The sequence below is a fragment of the Triticum urartu genome, chromosome 1A, assembly GCF_056163025.1.
Source record: "Triticum urartu cultivar PI428250 chromosome 1A, HENAU_Tu73, whole genome shotgun sequence".
In the NCBI taxonomy this organism is placed as follows: Eukaryota; Viridiplantae; Streptophyta; class Magnoliopsida; order Poales; family Poaceae; genus Triticum; species Triticum urartu.
In genome coordinates, this window is record NC_141873.1 from 20,767,074 (window position 1) to 20,783,752 (window position 16,679).

At 44.3% G+C, this 16,679-nt stretch overlaps 2 protein-coding genes and 1 pseudogene across 11 annotated transcripts; 2 read left to right on the top strand and 1 right to left on the bottom strand.

Annotated features, from left to right (window-relative positions):
- The first annotated feature begins 7,491 nt into the window (after positions 1-7,491).
- LOC147988556 (subtilisin-chymotrypsin inhibitor-2B pseudogene) lies at positions 7,492-8,217 on the top strand (annotated as a pseudogene). Its single transcript, XR_015615711.1, has 2 exons — positions 7,492-7,589; positions 7,821-8,217. The product of XR_015615711.1 is annotated as a subtilisin-chymotrypsin inhibitor-2B pseudogene (transcript).
- A 1,890-nt stretch (positions 8,218-10,107) lies between these two features.
- On the bottom strand, positions 10,108-10,766 carry LOC147988557 (subtilisin-chymotrypsin inhibitor-2B-like). Its single transcript, XM_087543096.1, has 2 exons — positions 10,644-10,766; positions 10,108-10,553 (listed from the first exon to the last, which is right to left on the bottom strand). The coding sequence occupies exons 1-2, from the start codon at positions 10,754-10,756 to the stop codon at positions 10,328-10,330; spliced, it is 339 nt and encodes a 112-aa protein (XP_087399222.1). The 5' UTR covers positions 10,757-10,766; the 3' UTR covers positions 10,108-10,327.
- Positions 10,767-11,077: 311 nt separating this feature from the next.
- LOC125520490 (uncharacterized) lies at positions 11,078-16,204 on the top strand. Of its 9 annotated transcripts, none has more exons than XR_015617167.1 (6): positions 11,346-11,620; positions 11,765-11,981; positions 13,088-13,184; positions 13,515-13,841; positions 13,923-14,119; positions 15,741-16,204. XR_015617167.1 is itself a non-coding variant. In XM_087544642.1 (4 exons), the coding sequence occupies exons 1-3, from the start codon at positions 11,346-11,348 to the stop codon at positions 13,175-13,177; spliced, it is 582 nt and encodes a 193-aa protein (XP_087400768.1). In that variant the 3' UTR covers positions 13,178-13,184; positions 13,425-13,524. The 9 variants fall into 9 exon arrangements, 2 of the variants coding, with proteins under 2 accessions (XP_087400768.1, XP_087400769.1); XR_015617166.1 differs by having other exon boundaries at positions 13,926-14,119; positions 15,724-16,204; XR_015617164.1 differs by having other exon boundaries at positions 13,926-14,119.
- Positions 16,205-16,679: the final 475 nt, after the last annotated feature.

A 16,679-nucleotide genomic window follows, 5' to 3' on the forward strand; every position in this document is an offset into this window, starting at 1 on the left:
TATAAACCCAGCCGAAAGTATTTACTTATTAGCGTTCCTCTTTTCAACTGGTAATAATTGAGTTCCTCTGTCCAGATTGAGATTGGGACGTGGATGCCAGTGCATCTAAACTGAAAAATTAATTTAGAAATTGCAAAAGAAAAATCCAAAATTCATGATTTTTTAAACAAACATGATATTGTGTTATACTCATGTGAAAAGATTCACGAAGCAATGACTTTCATGGTATTATGCGGAAAAGAAACCAAAATCGACACTATATAAAACATCCCGGATGAGATCCCGGACGTCATGAGGAGTTCCGGAATGGTCCGGAGGTAAAGATTTATATATGGGAAGTCTTGTTTTGGTCACCGGAAAAGTTTCGGGTTTTATCGGTAACGTACCGAGACCACCGGGAGGGTCTCGGGGGTCCACCAAGTGGGGCCACCAGCCCCGGAGGCTTGCATGGGCCAAGAGTGGGAAGGGACCAGCCCCTGAGTGGGCTGGTGCGCCTCCCACAAGGCCCAAGGCGCAGCTAGGAGGAGAAGGGGGAAACCCTAGGCGCAGATGGGCCTAAGGCCCACCCTAGGGCGCGCCCCCCTCTCCCCCTCTTGGCCGCCCCCCCTCCATCCCATCTAGGGTTGCCGCCCCCCTAGGGGTGGGAACCCTAGAGGGGGCGCACCCTCCTCCCCTTCTCCTATAAATAGTGGGGGTTTTGGGCTGCCCAAGACACACGATTTGATCTCTCCCTGGCGCAGCCCTACCTCTCTCCTCCTCGTCTCTAGCGGTGCTTGGCGAAGCCCTGCTGGAGTACCACGCTCCTCCACCACCACCACGCCGTTGTGCTGTTGCTGGATGGAGTCTTCCTCAACCTCTCCCTCTCTCTTTGTTGGATCAAGGCATGGGAGACGTCACCGGGCTGTACATGTGTTGAACGCGGAGGTGCCGTCCGTTCGGCACTAGGATCTCCGGTGATTTGGATCACGACGAGTACGACTCCTTCAACCCGTTCTCTTGAACGTTTCCGCATAGCGATCTACAAGGGTATGTAGATGCACTCTCCTTCCCCTCGTTGCTGGTTTCTCCGTAGATAGATCTTGGTGACACGTAGGAAAATTTTGAATTTCTGCTACGTTCTCCAACACTTTGCTTAAGCCAGATCTCCTTCTCGCAGTTGCGATGCTACCGCGAGCTCTTCCTCCATAGGCCCTCGGCCCATCGAGACCTCCGTAGCCGGTCTAGGCGCTTCTGAAGTTTGCGAACCTTCTTTGAGAGATTTCCAAATTCTCGCTCGCCCCAAGCTTCGTTTTTCTCGAGGCCAACTATTATTCAAACTTGTTCTGAGTTCGGCGACGATGAAGCAATGGTCTGACTCCACACTGCTTAAATGCTTGACGGAGGTGAACTGAAACAAATTCAGAAACCCCGCATTGGCAAGTACTAGATCCAACCTGGCTTTCACATTTGCGAGCCCAGGTTGTCTGTTATCCCATGTGTAGGGAATACCTCTCCATCCCAAGTCTTGTAAGGAACAATCGTCAACCGCGTCCCGGAACGCCCTCATCTGGTATTCCGGCCGCGCATTAACACTAAAATGCTCGCCTGCTTGCATCGTTTTATTAAAATCACCCATGCAGATCCATGCATCATGCGGGACAGCAAAAAGCGTGCGGAGAAACCGCCAGCTGTGATGTTACTCTGTTTTCCACTCGTGGCGCTTCTTAGAAACCAGTGAAACACCGAGTTTTATTATCCTGTTTGACAGATATATCAATGTGAGATTGGCTGAAATTATTCAGACTAACATCAACATCTTTAGACCAAAAAAGTCCGATGCCTCCACTAAGTCCGTCGCTGTCGACGGCATAACAACCAGAGAAGCCTAAAGTAAATTTCAGATTTTCCACTCTGATTAACGTGTGTCCGGAGGCGATAAGTGCCGCTGCCGGTTGTAGCTCCGGTGCCTCTGCTCGTAATTAGATTCCACTCTGATTAAATCAGGCGACACTGACGACAGGTGATCCTCCGTACAATACTATAAACTCCAACTAGGCAAGGTTAGCACGTACTCTTTTCTAATCAATCTAAACTCTCATCTTAATTCTTATATGTGTCAGAAATTGCTCATCCGATTCTGTTATTTTGAGTGCATGATCTACTATGCTAATTTATTTTTAAATTCTTTTGATTATGCAATCTATGACGCTGTCATGAAGAGAAAAGCCCTCCTAAACACCATAAATATTGATTCGACTTTTAAGCATGCTGCTTAAAATGCTCAATCTACTGACATTGTTAAAGTGGCTAATGTGCTAGATCCAATTGAAGATAACTTGGTTCGAAATTTCATGATAATTTACACTTAATGGAGTTAGCTAGCAGCTAGGTTATCTTCTGATGAAATTGTTAATAATTTTAATATTTTTGGTGATTATAGGGGCAGATTTAAACTAATAGAAATGTAATCACTTATTTTAATAGCGTTGAAGTGACATATTATTCTAGTATCATGAAATTATTTTTTCGCACAGGACGATTTTCTTTAACTATCTTGGCTTGCCCCCCCCCCCCCCCCTATACCCAAATTCTGGCTCCGCCCCTGGTCGTTCCCTTGCTGAAGGCACCACTTTGGAGCTCATTGTTCGTCTTACATGGCTTCTCCTCTTCGCGGTGGCCCGCCCACGGTTGAGGGTCCGACATCTTCGTAGTAGTGCTTATTGTGTTCCGGTGGATGGCTCCTTTTCGGCAGAAGACGGGTCAGCAGGGTCAGGCATGATACTTCGGAACTGGGATGTGAGTGTTATTTTCTCGGCACACCGTCACTTATTTCATTGCAACGATGCTCTTGAGGCGGAGCTACATGCGATAATGGAGGGGATGGCACTGACTGTCGAGCATACTACTCTTATGGTGGTTGTTCAATCGGATTTGACGACGACACTATCTGTTCTAACTTCTAATGAGTTGGACCGATCGGCATATGGGCATCTCATCTTAGAGATTAAGGTTCTCATGGTAGCAAGAGAGTTTATTCCTATGAAAATTTCTAGGGACCAGAATAGAGTAGCAGATCCTCTGGCAAATCATGGTAGAATTGATCATAGTACGGCTTGTTGGCTTCGCAGAGGCCATCCATGTATAGCTGAACTTTTGTCGGCTGATTGTAACTCTACAATTTTGGAATAAAACTCCCATTTTACTCGCAAAAAAAAAGTAGTGCTTATTGTGTTCATCTGATATTGGCTAGGATTTTGTTGGGGTAGTGTTGCTGTTATCAGCATCCTTGTATCCAGCCTTCGGTGGGTGTGGTGTGGTGTGTGTGTTTGTATCGACATGATTCGGTTGTTCGATGATGCTTTATCTATAAAGCGGGGGAAACCCTCTTTTGTAAAAAAGCATCATATGTAGATATCTATGCTATACTGCAATTGACAGTTTATACATGACAATGGAGCCCACACAAAGGAATAGAAGACAAGAAAATAAAGACCGTACCTTGAATTTTCTTAGCTTCTTGCAGTGCACCGCGGGCATGTCAGCAGACAAAAGCATCGGCCGAGCTCACCAAGGAAATCAATTAGCCCAGGGTACGGCTGTGCGTTTTCTCGTTTCCGGCCGGTTGAAAAGCTAGCTTTTCTTGGATCCAGCTGCCTGCCTTCAAAGCCAAATCGTATGCTCGTGTGTCCCAGCGGATAAAGCCAAGCATCTATGTGCCTATTTGCGAGCTATAATACTTTTATAATTTTGTGATACTTTGTGGATTTTTTAATAAAATAGCTGCATGCATCATTATGATGCAGAGGCCGAGGATACGCCTCTATTTTCAAAAAAAAAATTGCTGACCGACAGCCGCACATGTAGTCTTTATTAAAGGCTGGCCAATCCGACGTCCACGACATGCAGCCGCGCTAGTTTACTATGGGGAAGGACAGCATACACTCCCGCATGGGAGGTCCGTCAAGTCAAGACTGCACTTCCGCCTCAAGGCCGTCTTATATGAAACTTCAACGTTGAGGATTCCATGGCTCAGCACAGCCCGTCCTCCATCAACTGTCGATAGTAGCTCCCTCATCCTCCTCCATAGCCCCCTTTCCCACACACCCGTTCCTCTAGAGAACAACGGAGGTGCAACATGGGATGTGCCATGAATATTGAAATGCTTCAGTAGGAGATTCATAGGTTGGACAAGAAGGGGATTAGCGAATACCTAGATTGAATTGTAATTTTTGTTCAGATGTGTTGCAGCGTTGATGGAGCTTGAGGATGGCATGCAGATGAGATGCGGTGAGAGTTTGGAGGTGCGGGCGGAGGGATTTACCTGTTGGAGGACGACCTAAGGTAGTACATCCAATGGTTAAAGACTGTTAGCACGTACTTAGATCTGATGGTGACTTGGCTATTGTTTTCAAGAAATCAGGTGGGACAATAGGCTAGGACTCCTGAGGCATCAGGCGGCTACAGATAGTTGATAACGAGATCGGATGGACAATATGATTAGTTTTCTAGGATTAACGTGGACGCTTCATTATGCTTCCAATTAGTAAATATAAGATTGTTTTTGAAATTCAAACAGTTTTTAAATCAAATGAACATTTTTTCAAATTGGAGGTGAACACTTTTTGAATTCAAAATTTGTTCATCAAATTAAAAAAAAGGTTTATTTTTTTCAAATTATGAACTTTTTTAAATTCTTGATTTTATTATTTCATGAACATTTTTTAAAATCTTTGAAATCATGAACATTTTCCAAATCCATGAACTATTTTTTCAAATGATGAACATTTTCTAAATTTGCAAACAGTTTTTTACAAATTCATGAACATATTTCAAATCTTGACATTTTTTAAATATTTCAGAAACATTATTTTAAATTGCCTACGTTATTGGAATATTTTTAACAATTCCTAAAAACTCATGAACATTTTCTAATACATGAACATTGTTTTGAAATCATGAAATTGTTTTGAATCCCTGAGCACTTATCACTTGCCAAATTTGTTTTGAATTCATGAAGAAAAAAATCACAATTCACAACTTTTTTTAAATCCTGAGTTATTTTAATAAAGGAAGAAACATAAAACATAAAAAATAAAACATAAACAAAGAAAAAAAGAAAGGGTCTTCCCACCTTGCACATGGGCTGGCCCATGAGCGTGCGCGGGGGAGTGGGTCGGGGTACGTGCTTCCCTGTTTTCAGGCACATAGGTCGCCATATAGGAGCTCCCTGTTGCTACTTGTCATGTGAGCTTCGATGGGCTGATGTGGCCTGGGCTATGTGCAATTTATTTTTTGCTCCAATGCTGGGCAGGCCACGCCCAGGTTGGACTTGTTGTAGCTTCGTGTGCACATACAATAAATGTCCATATAGTACTAAGCAATTTGTATCTAATATGACTATTTTTTTCAATTCAACGTGTTCCAAATTGCGATTACTCCAATGAATACAAAACCAAATTCTATCACATTGGAAATACCATTTATATATAAACGGCATGTCCTAATTGACTCATATTATATCAAAACTTGCTTAGTTTCATCATCTCAACCTAGCATTATCAAATTTGTAATTATTTTTTCCATGACATCACAATTTTGCATGTTCTTCTGAGTTTATTTGTGAAAACATAATGGTTAATGTTTATTAGTTGTCGCATGTGTATGTCTAAACTAGCATCTATTTATGAGAAGAGAGAGTAAACAATTGAAAATGAACTCATAAAGCATAACCTAGGTCGCTTTTAGACTAAATAACCGATCTGTCGAAAGCAGTACACACATGGTAGACGCAGGAGGGAGCAGGGGCATGATGATTTCACAAGTGATGGATACATTGACTACCTAAGTGTTGTGGACGTGGCCTACTAATACATGTCCCCCTTTTTCGATAAAGGCCTCAAATATGTTAGTCAAATCAATATATAGTACAGACACTGCTGAAAACTTAAGAAAATACATCGAAGTCCTAGGTCCAATCGTTTTCTTTTTTATGAGCACCCAGAAGTCGTGGCCAAAGGTTGTGGGCAAGTCCATCAAGGAGGCCAGAGAGATCATTCTCAAGGACAAGCCCGAGCCGACATCGTCGTGCTGCCAGCCGGGCCACCGGTGACCCGGGACTTGAAGCCCAACTGCATGCACATCTTCGTCGATACCGTCGCCAACACACCTTTCACTGGCTAGCTCTAGCTTTGCAGGCGCGAAGGAATGCTATATGCATGAGTAGAACACAAGTAAGTTGTGGGCGATACAAATCATACTGCTTACCAGCATGTCATACTTTGATTTGGCGGTATTGTTGGATGAAGCGGCTCGGACCGACATTACGCGTACGCTTACGCGAGACTGGTTCTACCGACGTGCTTCGCACACAGGTAGTTGGTGGGTGTCAGTTTCTCCAACTTTAGTTAAATCAAGTCTGGCTACGCCCGGTCCTTGTAAAGGTTAAAACAGCACAACGTCGCGAAGTGCATGCCGGGGCAACTCCTCTGCCCGATCTCGAACATCACCAGGTGGCTCGTCGTCGCTGTCCTACGCGCGTACTAGCTAGCTAGCTAGCCACTGTTGATGGAGCATGCATGCGGGTGCTGCTGCCGGCCGCGTGTGTGCTAGCTAGCTAGCTAGCCGCCGCTGCCCGGCGTAGGTGCTGGTGCTGCTGCCTGTCGCCGCTGGTCGCGCGTGTGCTAGCCAACCGCCGTTGGTCCGCGCCTCGTTATGGCTTCGCTCCGCCCCGCCCGTCATCGACTCGTCGCGGCCTCGCCTCGCCCCGGCCTCGTCTCGCCCCTCCCAACTGCGCCCGTCCTCACCTCACCGCACCCGGCCACGCCCGTCTTTGCCTCACCGTGCCCGGCTGTGCCCGTCCTCGCCTCGCCGCGCCCAGCCGTGCCCGTCTTTGGATTGCTGGGCGAGAGCTGCGGGGCAGTAGCAGCAGGATCGGGGCGAGCTGCGACGGCAGCGGCGAGCTGGCGTGGCGAGCTGCAGCGAGCGAGGTGGCGCAAGAGCTCGCCCTCGAAATGTTTGATGAAATGACGATGCGAACATGTAAAAAATGCATCTCGCGCCCGTTGGGCATACCAGCCGACCCAAACAGAAAAGAGGACGCGGACACGCGGACGGGCGACCCAAACGGATAAAATCCGTGTCCGTTTGAGTCGCTCCATTGAAGTTGCTCTAAGGCTCATAAACCTTGACGAGGGAGTATGCAGGTAGCCGATATGATCCACACCGAGCTACATGTCCATCGACCCTTGAATCACGTGGTACATTGTCGTCTTCTTTAGCAGCCCAACATGTTGTCTTCTACCAAATCAAGTGTGGCCAATTTAGGAGGCACCTCGTGTACCACGCACGCTGCATGCATGCATGTGCCAGAGCATCTTCTCTGCATAAGAGGCTAGCTCCACAATGAAACAAGTAGTCGTGCTCCACGCCTGCATGTGTGACAGTGTGAGAGCATCTTATCTTCTCTTGTGCTTGTCTCATGCATGTGGGAGCATCCTATCCCCATCTTCTCTCGTGATAGATCTTTCCTATAAATAGGCCTAGCGTTATGCACTCATACCAGTCAAGTTCAGAGTGAGCTCGAGGTTCATTTAGCTGCTGAGTAGTGTTGGGTATGTATTCCATATTTCCATTCTCACATGCTATCTGTCAATAAGTTTCTCTGTATGCATCATCGTCATGCAGAGGCCGGGATTATCCTCCTTTTCTAAAAAAGCTATATTACTAGCATTATGTTATTTTGATATGTAATTTGAACCCAAAGAAAAGAGATGAACTATTTGGGTCAACTATTTATTGTGATTTTTAGTCTGAACTGAATTATTTTGATCGATTGTTTGCAGCTCATGGAATCGAGGATGAGCTGCGCCGCCCCAAAAGCACCCACCGGAGAGGAGAAGAAGACGTCATGGCCGGAGGTAGTGGGAAAGTCCATCGAGGAGGCCAAGGAGATCATCCTTAAGGACATGCCTGACGCCAACATAGATGTCCTTCCTGCTGGCTCGGCGATGACCCTCGACTTCAGGACCAACCGTGTCCGCATCATCGTCGACACTGTCGCGACCACCCCTTCCATTGGTTAGCAAGCTTTGCGAGCGAGAGACAAAATGGATGCACGTATGCATGCTGATGAATAAGTAGTTTCAATAATCATGGATGAATAAATACACGCTGACCAATGGCGTGTGTCGATGTACTTATGGTTCAATGGACTTGACCAGTTATTTTTAATTTATGAGATGTGGCTTGTTGTTCATGTGTTTACTAAAATGCTCAAAACATATGCATACTGTGGGCATGTTGCTGGATTATTTCAAGAATTTAGACCTAATGTGTCATTAGAATAAAATAGGCTAATCACACCTTAATCTAGTTAGAGAAGAACTTGAGCCCCATGAGATATCTTAAATGGAATCTTTCATGCTTTGAACAAACTTCTGAGATAAGAATTAGTTTTAGTGTGACCCTGTGCCTATCAACATTATTGTTGATGAGGCTTAACCTTTTGATCAAACCCTTTGCGTACAAATAAGAAACATGATATACACATGTTTTTTTTCTTTGATAAATGCATGAGATAAGTGTACCTATATATTAAGATATGAAGTTCGGTATGCTCGTGCTACCCAAGGACACCGCCTCCTGCCTACTGATCCTCCATGAAGCGCCTCTGATGTGGATACATTGCCTACGCCATAGAGGGCTGTGTGCTCGGGTGTTTGGTGATTGAACACCAGATTGTCACCGCCTTGAAAACATCGGCATCTACACCTCCAAGGCCCCGATTCCAAGGTGTGGACATGGGGATTCAAGGCGGTCGTGGTTGAAGATCATTAGGCTCTGAAGGTGTTATCTCGCATGCTTGTGTTGAGTCGAGATCGTCTACTATTGGTGGAAGTCTAGGGAGTACTCCCAATGGATCGGATAGGGAGAGATGAAGATTTGCTGCTCATTGTGTTGGTGACTCGCAATTGCAGCCTCGGCAAGCGGGGGTGGCAGCACTGGAGGACTGCATTTTCGGTGGTGCTCCTCGAGTACCGAGTCTCGATTCCCAGGGTGAAAGCCCAAGGTCTGGCCTTTATTGGTTGTACATGACAACGGTCTTATTGAAGGCATTGTTTTTGGGTGAACTCGAACTTTCTCCAGGGTGAAGATCCAAGATCTTTGATCGAGCAACGACTACGCTGGTGCATTGTTTCCTTCTTGGGGGCGTTGCTTTTGGAGAACCTCTTTTGTGTTCCGGATGTTGTCTTCGGTGGTGGTCAGAGTGCTACTGATGCTAGTGATTCATCACCGTGGCAGGGTCTTTTTTCTTCTGTTCCTTTTATTTTCTTTTTTGGATGTGTGTATCCTTGATGCTTTTGGACATCTTGTTGGTATAGAGACCGGGTGTAATTGGTATCTTCACCATATTAATATGTTCCCTTTGTCAAAAAAATTAAGATAGGAAGTAAGAATTATATACAAATAACCACCACATAAACGGCAGCCCAAACTTTCCATTCCGTCATCGCAACACTAAGTAACTACTCGCTTAAGACTATCTGTCCCCACCTTCCGCGACTCAAGGCAATGCTGGTGAATTTTATCGACTACTTATGTATGAAGCAGAGAAGTGTCCTTGAACACCCTTGTGCTTCTCTCAAGCACATGCATCATAGCGAGCAGGGGATCAACCAGTTGACCCCTGTTCTCAGCTTGGGAGGGATGCCCTGTTGAAGAGCAGACCACCAGGTGAGGACGTTGCCGGTAGCACTGGACGTCTGGTTCGGCAGGAAGATCCATCTCAGGATGTGAGACCAGACCTCACTCGCAAGCACACGAAGCATCATTAGGTGCTCGGTCGTTTCCTTATGTACACATCCCTCTTTTTTTGGATATTTTCTTGGTAGTGAATTAGTGATTAAACTTTTTAGAGGAAAGGTATTTCTGTCCGGAATTGCTGATTAAAATTGAGCTGTGAACTTGGGATTGCTCGGAAATTACATGCATGGCATTGAGATATGCACAAATTTAATTAATTAGGCTTGTCTTAATATACCCTGGCTGGAACTTCACAGTTTGGTACATGTACATAAATAACTGGCCGATCAAGCACACCATTTTTTGAAAGAAGGATTACCCCCGATCTCTGCATTAAAATGATGCATGCATCCATATTATTATACAAAGTAGCCATCAAATACATAGTTCGATACAAGTTGGCAAAACGAGTTAAAATAAAATAAAAGTTTCCACAACACCGATTAAGCACACATGACTTGCATACTTCTTTATCTCTCCTTATTCATTTACTCGTGAGCCAGCATCTATGTATGCAGGCCACAGCAAGCCAGCAAGAGCTATCCACCTATCCAACATGGGGGGTCTCGGCGACGGTGCCCACGAAGATGCGGACACGGTTGGGCCTCAAGTCCTCGGTCACGGTGCAGCCGACCGGCACCACCACGATGTCGGCGTCGGGCTTGTCCTTGAGGATGATCTCCTTGGCCTCCTTGATGGTCAGCCCGACCACCTCCGGCCACGATGACTTCTTTCCACCGGCGAGGTCGTGGGAGGAACTCATCTTCATAGCACTGGTTGATAACTTAATTGAGGCGGAGTGAGGTATTTCAGCAACAAACTAAACAAAAAGATCAGTTGCAGTACACCTAGTTGCTACTCACCGATTGATGGACGGTCTTCTCCGAGCTGATGGACGCGCAGACGGCCGATGATATTCGATGATTGACAGGCTAGCGAGTTGCGCTGTGCGTGAGGATTGATTTGCATAACACATTGGTCGAGTGATGCCATGGTACGTTCTGGTAGCAAGGTACACGTGCCACATGACTTGCATGCAGAGCTTCTTCGTCGGCACATCCATTAAGTTTGGGTCAAGCAAGCAACCTACAGGTAGCTGGCGAATTGATATGGTCTTGAATGCTTACTTCCATGTACGCGATAAGAGATAATATTTTCAGGTATTCTAAAATCATAATCTATTAATATTAAGGATAATAATATTATCTCTCCCGAAAACTATGAACTTATTATAGCGTAGTCTCCTGAAAATCATGGACTTACTATAATCTCTACTTCTAATGGAGCAGTTGGTAGTCTCGCTTCCAGGTTTTTTTTCGTCCCGGTTTTTTTTCGTCCCACCTCCCACCGTCATGTTTCTTTGGTTTTTTTCGTATGGTTTTTTCACCTCCCCACGATCGGTCCGCTCACACACCGCCCACAGAAACAATCCATCGCCACCCACGACTCCCTCACCCTGACTAGGGTTCCTAGCCCTATCCTCCGCCGCCGTTGCGTGTTCCCGTCTGACATCGCCCGAGCGCTTTGTTGACCTCGCCGGGAGCAGCCAGCTGGATCACGCCGCCATGCCTCCCTCTCTCCCTTCTCTTCTTTTCCCCTACCTCTCTCTCTCCTCTGAACTGCTCCTCTCTGCAGGTGCCACCATGGCCGCGTCTTGGAGCTCGCCGCCGTGGGCTGCGCGCCCCTTCGATGACAGCCTTCCTCGCCCACGTCCAGGTCCTCTCAATCCTAATTTGACGAATGGGAGCGGAAGCTGCAATGTCAAGATCCGCAAGCAGGACATGAACCACCTTGCCATGAATTTCCTCGTCACATTAGGATTCATCGACGCCACCAACAGGTTCTGTATCAATTCCGGCACCCAACGTACTGTATGCCCACACGTTTAAATCATGCCGCTCTTACTCCTGCAATACTCCAAGAATAGTACTTGAGATTTAGGCAGCAGTGGGCATGGTAATTAATTTTTATTTAGTTGGTTCAGTTACTATCATTGGAAGTGCCAGACAGATCTCGCCGTCAAGAGTAGTGCTGCAGGGTCATTCACCTGGTTGGCCTCTTATGTAACTGGTGTTGTTGTGTCCATGTGGAAGGAGAGCCCGCTTCTCCGGGACGCCGGCGCTGACATGCTCACCGTAGGCGACGTCATGGCGGTGCTCGACTTCAGGGAGGAGGTCGGCAACCACCACTTCTTGGACCAAGTAAAGCTTTGCTCGCCATTGAAATAATCTCGTTTCTTGTTTTTTCTCTTTCTGATATGATTGATGATTTATTCCATTTGCACAAAAGGATTCTCGAGGAAATAGCACAAGCTAATTCAAAATCATCTCTTAGTTGATCAAGCATGTAATCATAAAGTGAAGGTAGAGAAGTTTGGAATAGTAACCTCGTGGTTTCATTACCCACGCATTGGAGATCCCATGCAAACTATTGTGATTTGTGAGAAGTTTCAGAAATTTGCAATTTGTGAGCGGGTACTAAGTTCTTTCTCATGCAGTTACATTGTTGTCCTGTGCTACATTCTCCTTTGATCCTGTAAGCAAAAGGCAATATATATACTGTTGGACCTTGAAGCTCCAAGACATCTTATGTTTTGTATGTACTCCCCTGGTTATTTAGCAAATGCCAAAAAAGTGTGTTGTTTCTGTCATGAGTACATCGTTTGGCTGGGAGTTTTTCCTACTTGTTATAAATATTAGGAACTTAAGCACATAACGACGTATCGATCCTGTAAGCAAACATCCTATATGGTGTGCTCTAACATTTTCTTTGATATAGTTTTATTAACAAAATAACGGTGCCCAAGTCACTTCTAATAAAGAGCATGTGCTCGTGTAATAGTACACTCATAATTCATTGTGATCAAATGTACACAGAGTTTGCAGAAGCTATGGAAGCAATGGTAACTTTCTTACTTGGGAAAACTGCATTAGATAACGATGATGATGACAGTGGTAAATTGTCTGAATCTATAAGCACATTATGTGGAAGCTTGCATGCTAGGATTTATTCCTAGAAGTTCTTGCACAAAGGACATTTCCTGATTTAAAGCCAACTATGTTATATTTTGATGGTAATGCTCCTTTTTTCAAAATTACCAGATCCTTCATGAAAAGAACTATTGATGTGACTTTTTCTATACATGTGGTGATGCTAAGGCTCAGTTTGAACTACAAAAGTTCGTGGATAACTATGTCAGTTTTATTTCTACCTTAGTAAAATTGAACTGAAATAGTATCAGAAGTTGACGTGCTTCCATGTACTGTAATTTTCTTATACTCTGACCCATATTATTGTGTTTTTTCAGCGTAAAAATGTCATAAATACAGTCACAAACCCATCAGATCTATGCTATGGATGCCGTGGTGATTGCTGGAACGGAGGGTTCCTGGGATGATGAGAAGGTATGCAGATTCATACTGTTCCAGGTTCAGACTGAAATCTAAACTAATGAATGTAGAGTTGTAGACACAATATTTTTGTTGATGCTGGTCATCAAGTAATTCATGAAGTTGGGATGGGGGGGGGGGGGGGGGGGGAGAACATTATGGGGAGTATTGAATTAGCCGAAAACGCAGAGTTCGTAATTTAGTTTTTAGATTGGAATGTGCTATGCATTACTAAAAGAGTTTTTTTTTCTGGAGATGAATCTAAATGGTCTGACGGTCTGAGTACTCGTCGGCATGACGAGGTGACTACAGATCCACCATAACATGCAAGTGGCAATGCTCCAGGACAAGCAGGTCAAACTATTGTCCAAATAATTTTTTGTACGATTGGAAGTGCAAGCATTTCTCCAAGATGGTTTGGTCCTGGTGTTCATGCAGCCGGCGATGGCATACCTTCACAGAATGGAGTACGGCGTAGGTGTTCAAGGGTTGTATCAGGCCGCATGGGAAGAACCTGAAGTTGCAAGTGGATACGGTCAAGAACATAGTTAAAGGTGATATGGGAGATAAGTTCCATAGGCAAGCTGGATTGAGGCTTGATGAGCCGAACCCAAGGGACGTGCTTAGTTTCTACCACAAAATTCTATCATTCACATCAACGGATGTTGCAAAGTAAGTAAAAAATGTACTAGAGTCAGATATTTGTTGGCAACGGCTCATTGGGTTTGTTCAAATCAATGTTACTTACACTAGCAGGAAGTGGTTCAAGCATACTTATCCAAATCTTATAATCCTGAGGGAGAAGACTTTGTGAAGGAGTTCAGGCTGAATGGCCAGTTAACAAGAATCGGGTGGATCTGCGTGTGGTGGATGATCGTTTACAAGGAATGTTGAATGTATGGTTCCTGCAGATGTTCAGGTGGCGCCACGTATTCGACCTGCGATTTGTGGTAAGTTCCGAAATGTACAGTGAAAATCGGTCTTTGAGATACAGATAAATTGGTTTTGCACATAAAAAATATGCACAGTGAAACAAAAGCAGCAGACATATGCAATCTATTTGCTGAGCTGCATCACTAGCTCAAACAGATGCATACAGTATTATGTGCTGATCTTCTTAGATGGTTGATATATCAATTTTTAAACAAGAAATGGTCATAATGAAGTCATTTTAGGCCACCGTAGTATTTAATCTCGCAATGGAGTAGTATTTAAGATTGCGAGATTAAATTTCTAACATGCATGGGCAGGGTGGGGTGGGGCAACACGTGTGGCGGTGCGCGGGGTGGAGGATAGGTTGGCGTTGGAGGGGGTCACAAGAGTCGGAGGAGGGGACAAAGTGGGGAGCACAATATGGTGCATGTAATATTCAGCCGGTGCAAACACGCGTCAAAACGACTGATGTTTGGTCGCTGCCATATCATTATTATTATTATTTTTATAAAGTGGGTATATATTCGAAGGATTTTAGACATATTGTTTAATGTGTACGGCGTTTTGGATCTCGGCAAACAAATTTATAAAGTGCTAGCTCACATTGCGGCATTTACATTGGTAAGTCAAAGGTTTGCTTTTCCATAGTTTTATAAACAATGAATATTTATGCAGACACGTAGCAACTTAATTAGACAAAGGGTGGCCTTGAATTAAAGGGTGATAATGCTCTCATGTCTGCCCTCTATCTTCCTATATTCGCAGTGCAATATCATGTAGGGCATGTTCATTTGAATACATTTTTTAGAGGTGCATGAATTGCCGATGGTAGAACTCTTTTATTCGCCCTTCGGATTTACACCCCTACTACCTGGTTTGAAGGATCATCTTAAATATATATTTTCAGTGTATGCCTTTGATTTTCGAAATGATCTTTACATTGTTTTCTTGCATAAGCTTTGATTTAAAAAACTTTCAATGTTATAGGAGAGACAAAGAGCAACAAGTCACATTAGATATTGTGTAGTATAAACATTCGTTATCTGCTGATGTGTGCATATGTGCTTGCTACCACTGCTGTGTCTGGAAGAGAAAAGGAAACCAGAAGGGACATCACTATAGATACATGTGCGTATTTGCTGCCGCTGTTGGTGTATGTGTATGTGCTTGCCAGTTGCCACCGCTACTGTGTCTGGAAGAGAAAAAGAAGCATGTATGGTGGGAGGTGAATTTGCACTGACCCATCTAATGTGTATGCCGTGTACTGTTTGACTTCAGTTCAGTAATGCCACAGTACCTCCTCTAATTTGTTGGTGGTGCTGCTGCTACTGCAGCGACAACCAATGCGTAAAATAGAGGCTGCAACTTTGGTACTTCAAAGAGGAAAGGAAAACATGACTGTTTCATGGTGAGTTAAGTAGTGGCTTAACCGAACCTGCAGTCTTACAAGAGCATTGATTGTCTAATTAATGACCAAGCTGTTGTTTGTTAATTTTGATTTTGATTGTACTTCTGAAAACATAGATGTAGTAATATCATTATAGCAAATATTGTGGTACATTTCTTACAAAGGTCGAGCAGAGCTCCTAAATGTCTTGAAATTTAGTTGCTCATGAAACAGAGTTATTATTGTCTTAGAAACAGTGAAGTCACTGCCATCGCCATGAGAGTGGAGCAGCATCACTATAAGATGTGGCGGATTGGTGGGTCCCGGATCAAAAAGTGCCCAAGACTCGCGCAACCAAGTTTTCTGGAGGCCGAGCAACATGACATAGCCACGGACAAAATGGAGGAAGGGAAGGGTGTGGAGGAGAGGGGAATTTACCACTTCGCGCAATGGCAACGTTACGTGAGGGGCATTCATCTTCCACCTGAGCCGCATATGCAACTAATTGTTCAATAAACATTCTTGCAAGAGCAAGAGGCTCGCCACTGTTGGTCGTTAGTACTCTTGCTTATAATTTCTTCACTTCAACTTATAAGGAAACATAGTAATGCTTGATGCACGACTTGATACCTTCAAGGATAAGCTGTCTGGAAAGCTTCTACCTGATCAGCGAGGTAGTTGCCATAATACTACCTGATCATTAGACTCACTTTTACTTCTATTCTCTTTCCTTTTTACATGATTATTTAACATTGACACAGGGATTCCATAGTGTATTCTCTCCAATGGAGTCGATATAGCCATATACCATTCTTCAGAGAATGGAATAGGTGAGTAGAACAAAACTATAGGTGCAAAGAACAAGCATGATATATGCCGATGTACCGAATACATTTCATGCAGTGAAGTAAAAGAAAAAATGTATCAGAGAAGTTCTTTACTAAGTATCTTGCATGTACAGAACGATTATTGTTATTCCTCGCTGATCAATGATAAAAGATATTGAACATTGCAATATGGTATTTTCATCCTCCCTTTTATTAGGTTATAATATGTTCAACATAATTTTGAAGATTACAAGATGGTAATTTTTTCTTAAGCCCGTAGCAACGCATGGGCACTCTACTAGTATTATTTAACTACCGAGTTACCGGAAGGATGATAATATTATCTCTCCAGAAACCTATGGA

Excerpts from the sequence above, each read along its gene's own strand:
- LOC147988557 (XM_087543096.1), bottom strand. The coding sequence starts at position 10,756 with ATGTGTTATGCAAATCAATCCTCACGCACAGCGCAACTCGCTAGCCTG. Across the intron at positions 10,554-10,643 it reads AGAAGACCGTCCATCAATCG|TGCTATGAAGATGAGTTCCT; the intron begins GTGAGTAGCAAC and ends GTTATCAACCAG.
- LOC125520490 (XM_087544642.1), top strand. The coding sequence starts at position 11,346 with ATGCCTCCCTCTCTCCCTTCTCTTCTTTTCCCCTACCTCTCTCTCTCC. Across the intron at positions 11,621-11,764 it reads TTCATCGACGCCACCAACAG|TTACTATCATTGGAAGTGCC; the intron begins GTTCTGTATCAA and ends TAGTTGGTTCAG. Across the intron at positions 11,982-13,087 it reads ACCACCACTTCTTGGACCAA|CGTAAAAATGTCATAAATAC; the intron begins GTAAAGCTTTGC and ends GTGTTTTTTCAG.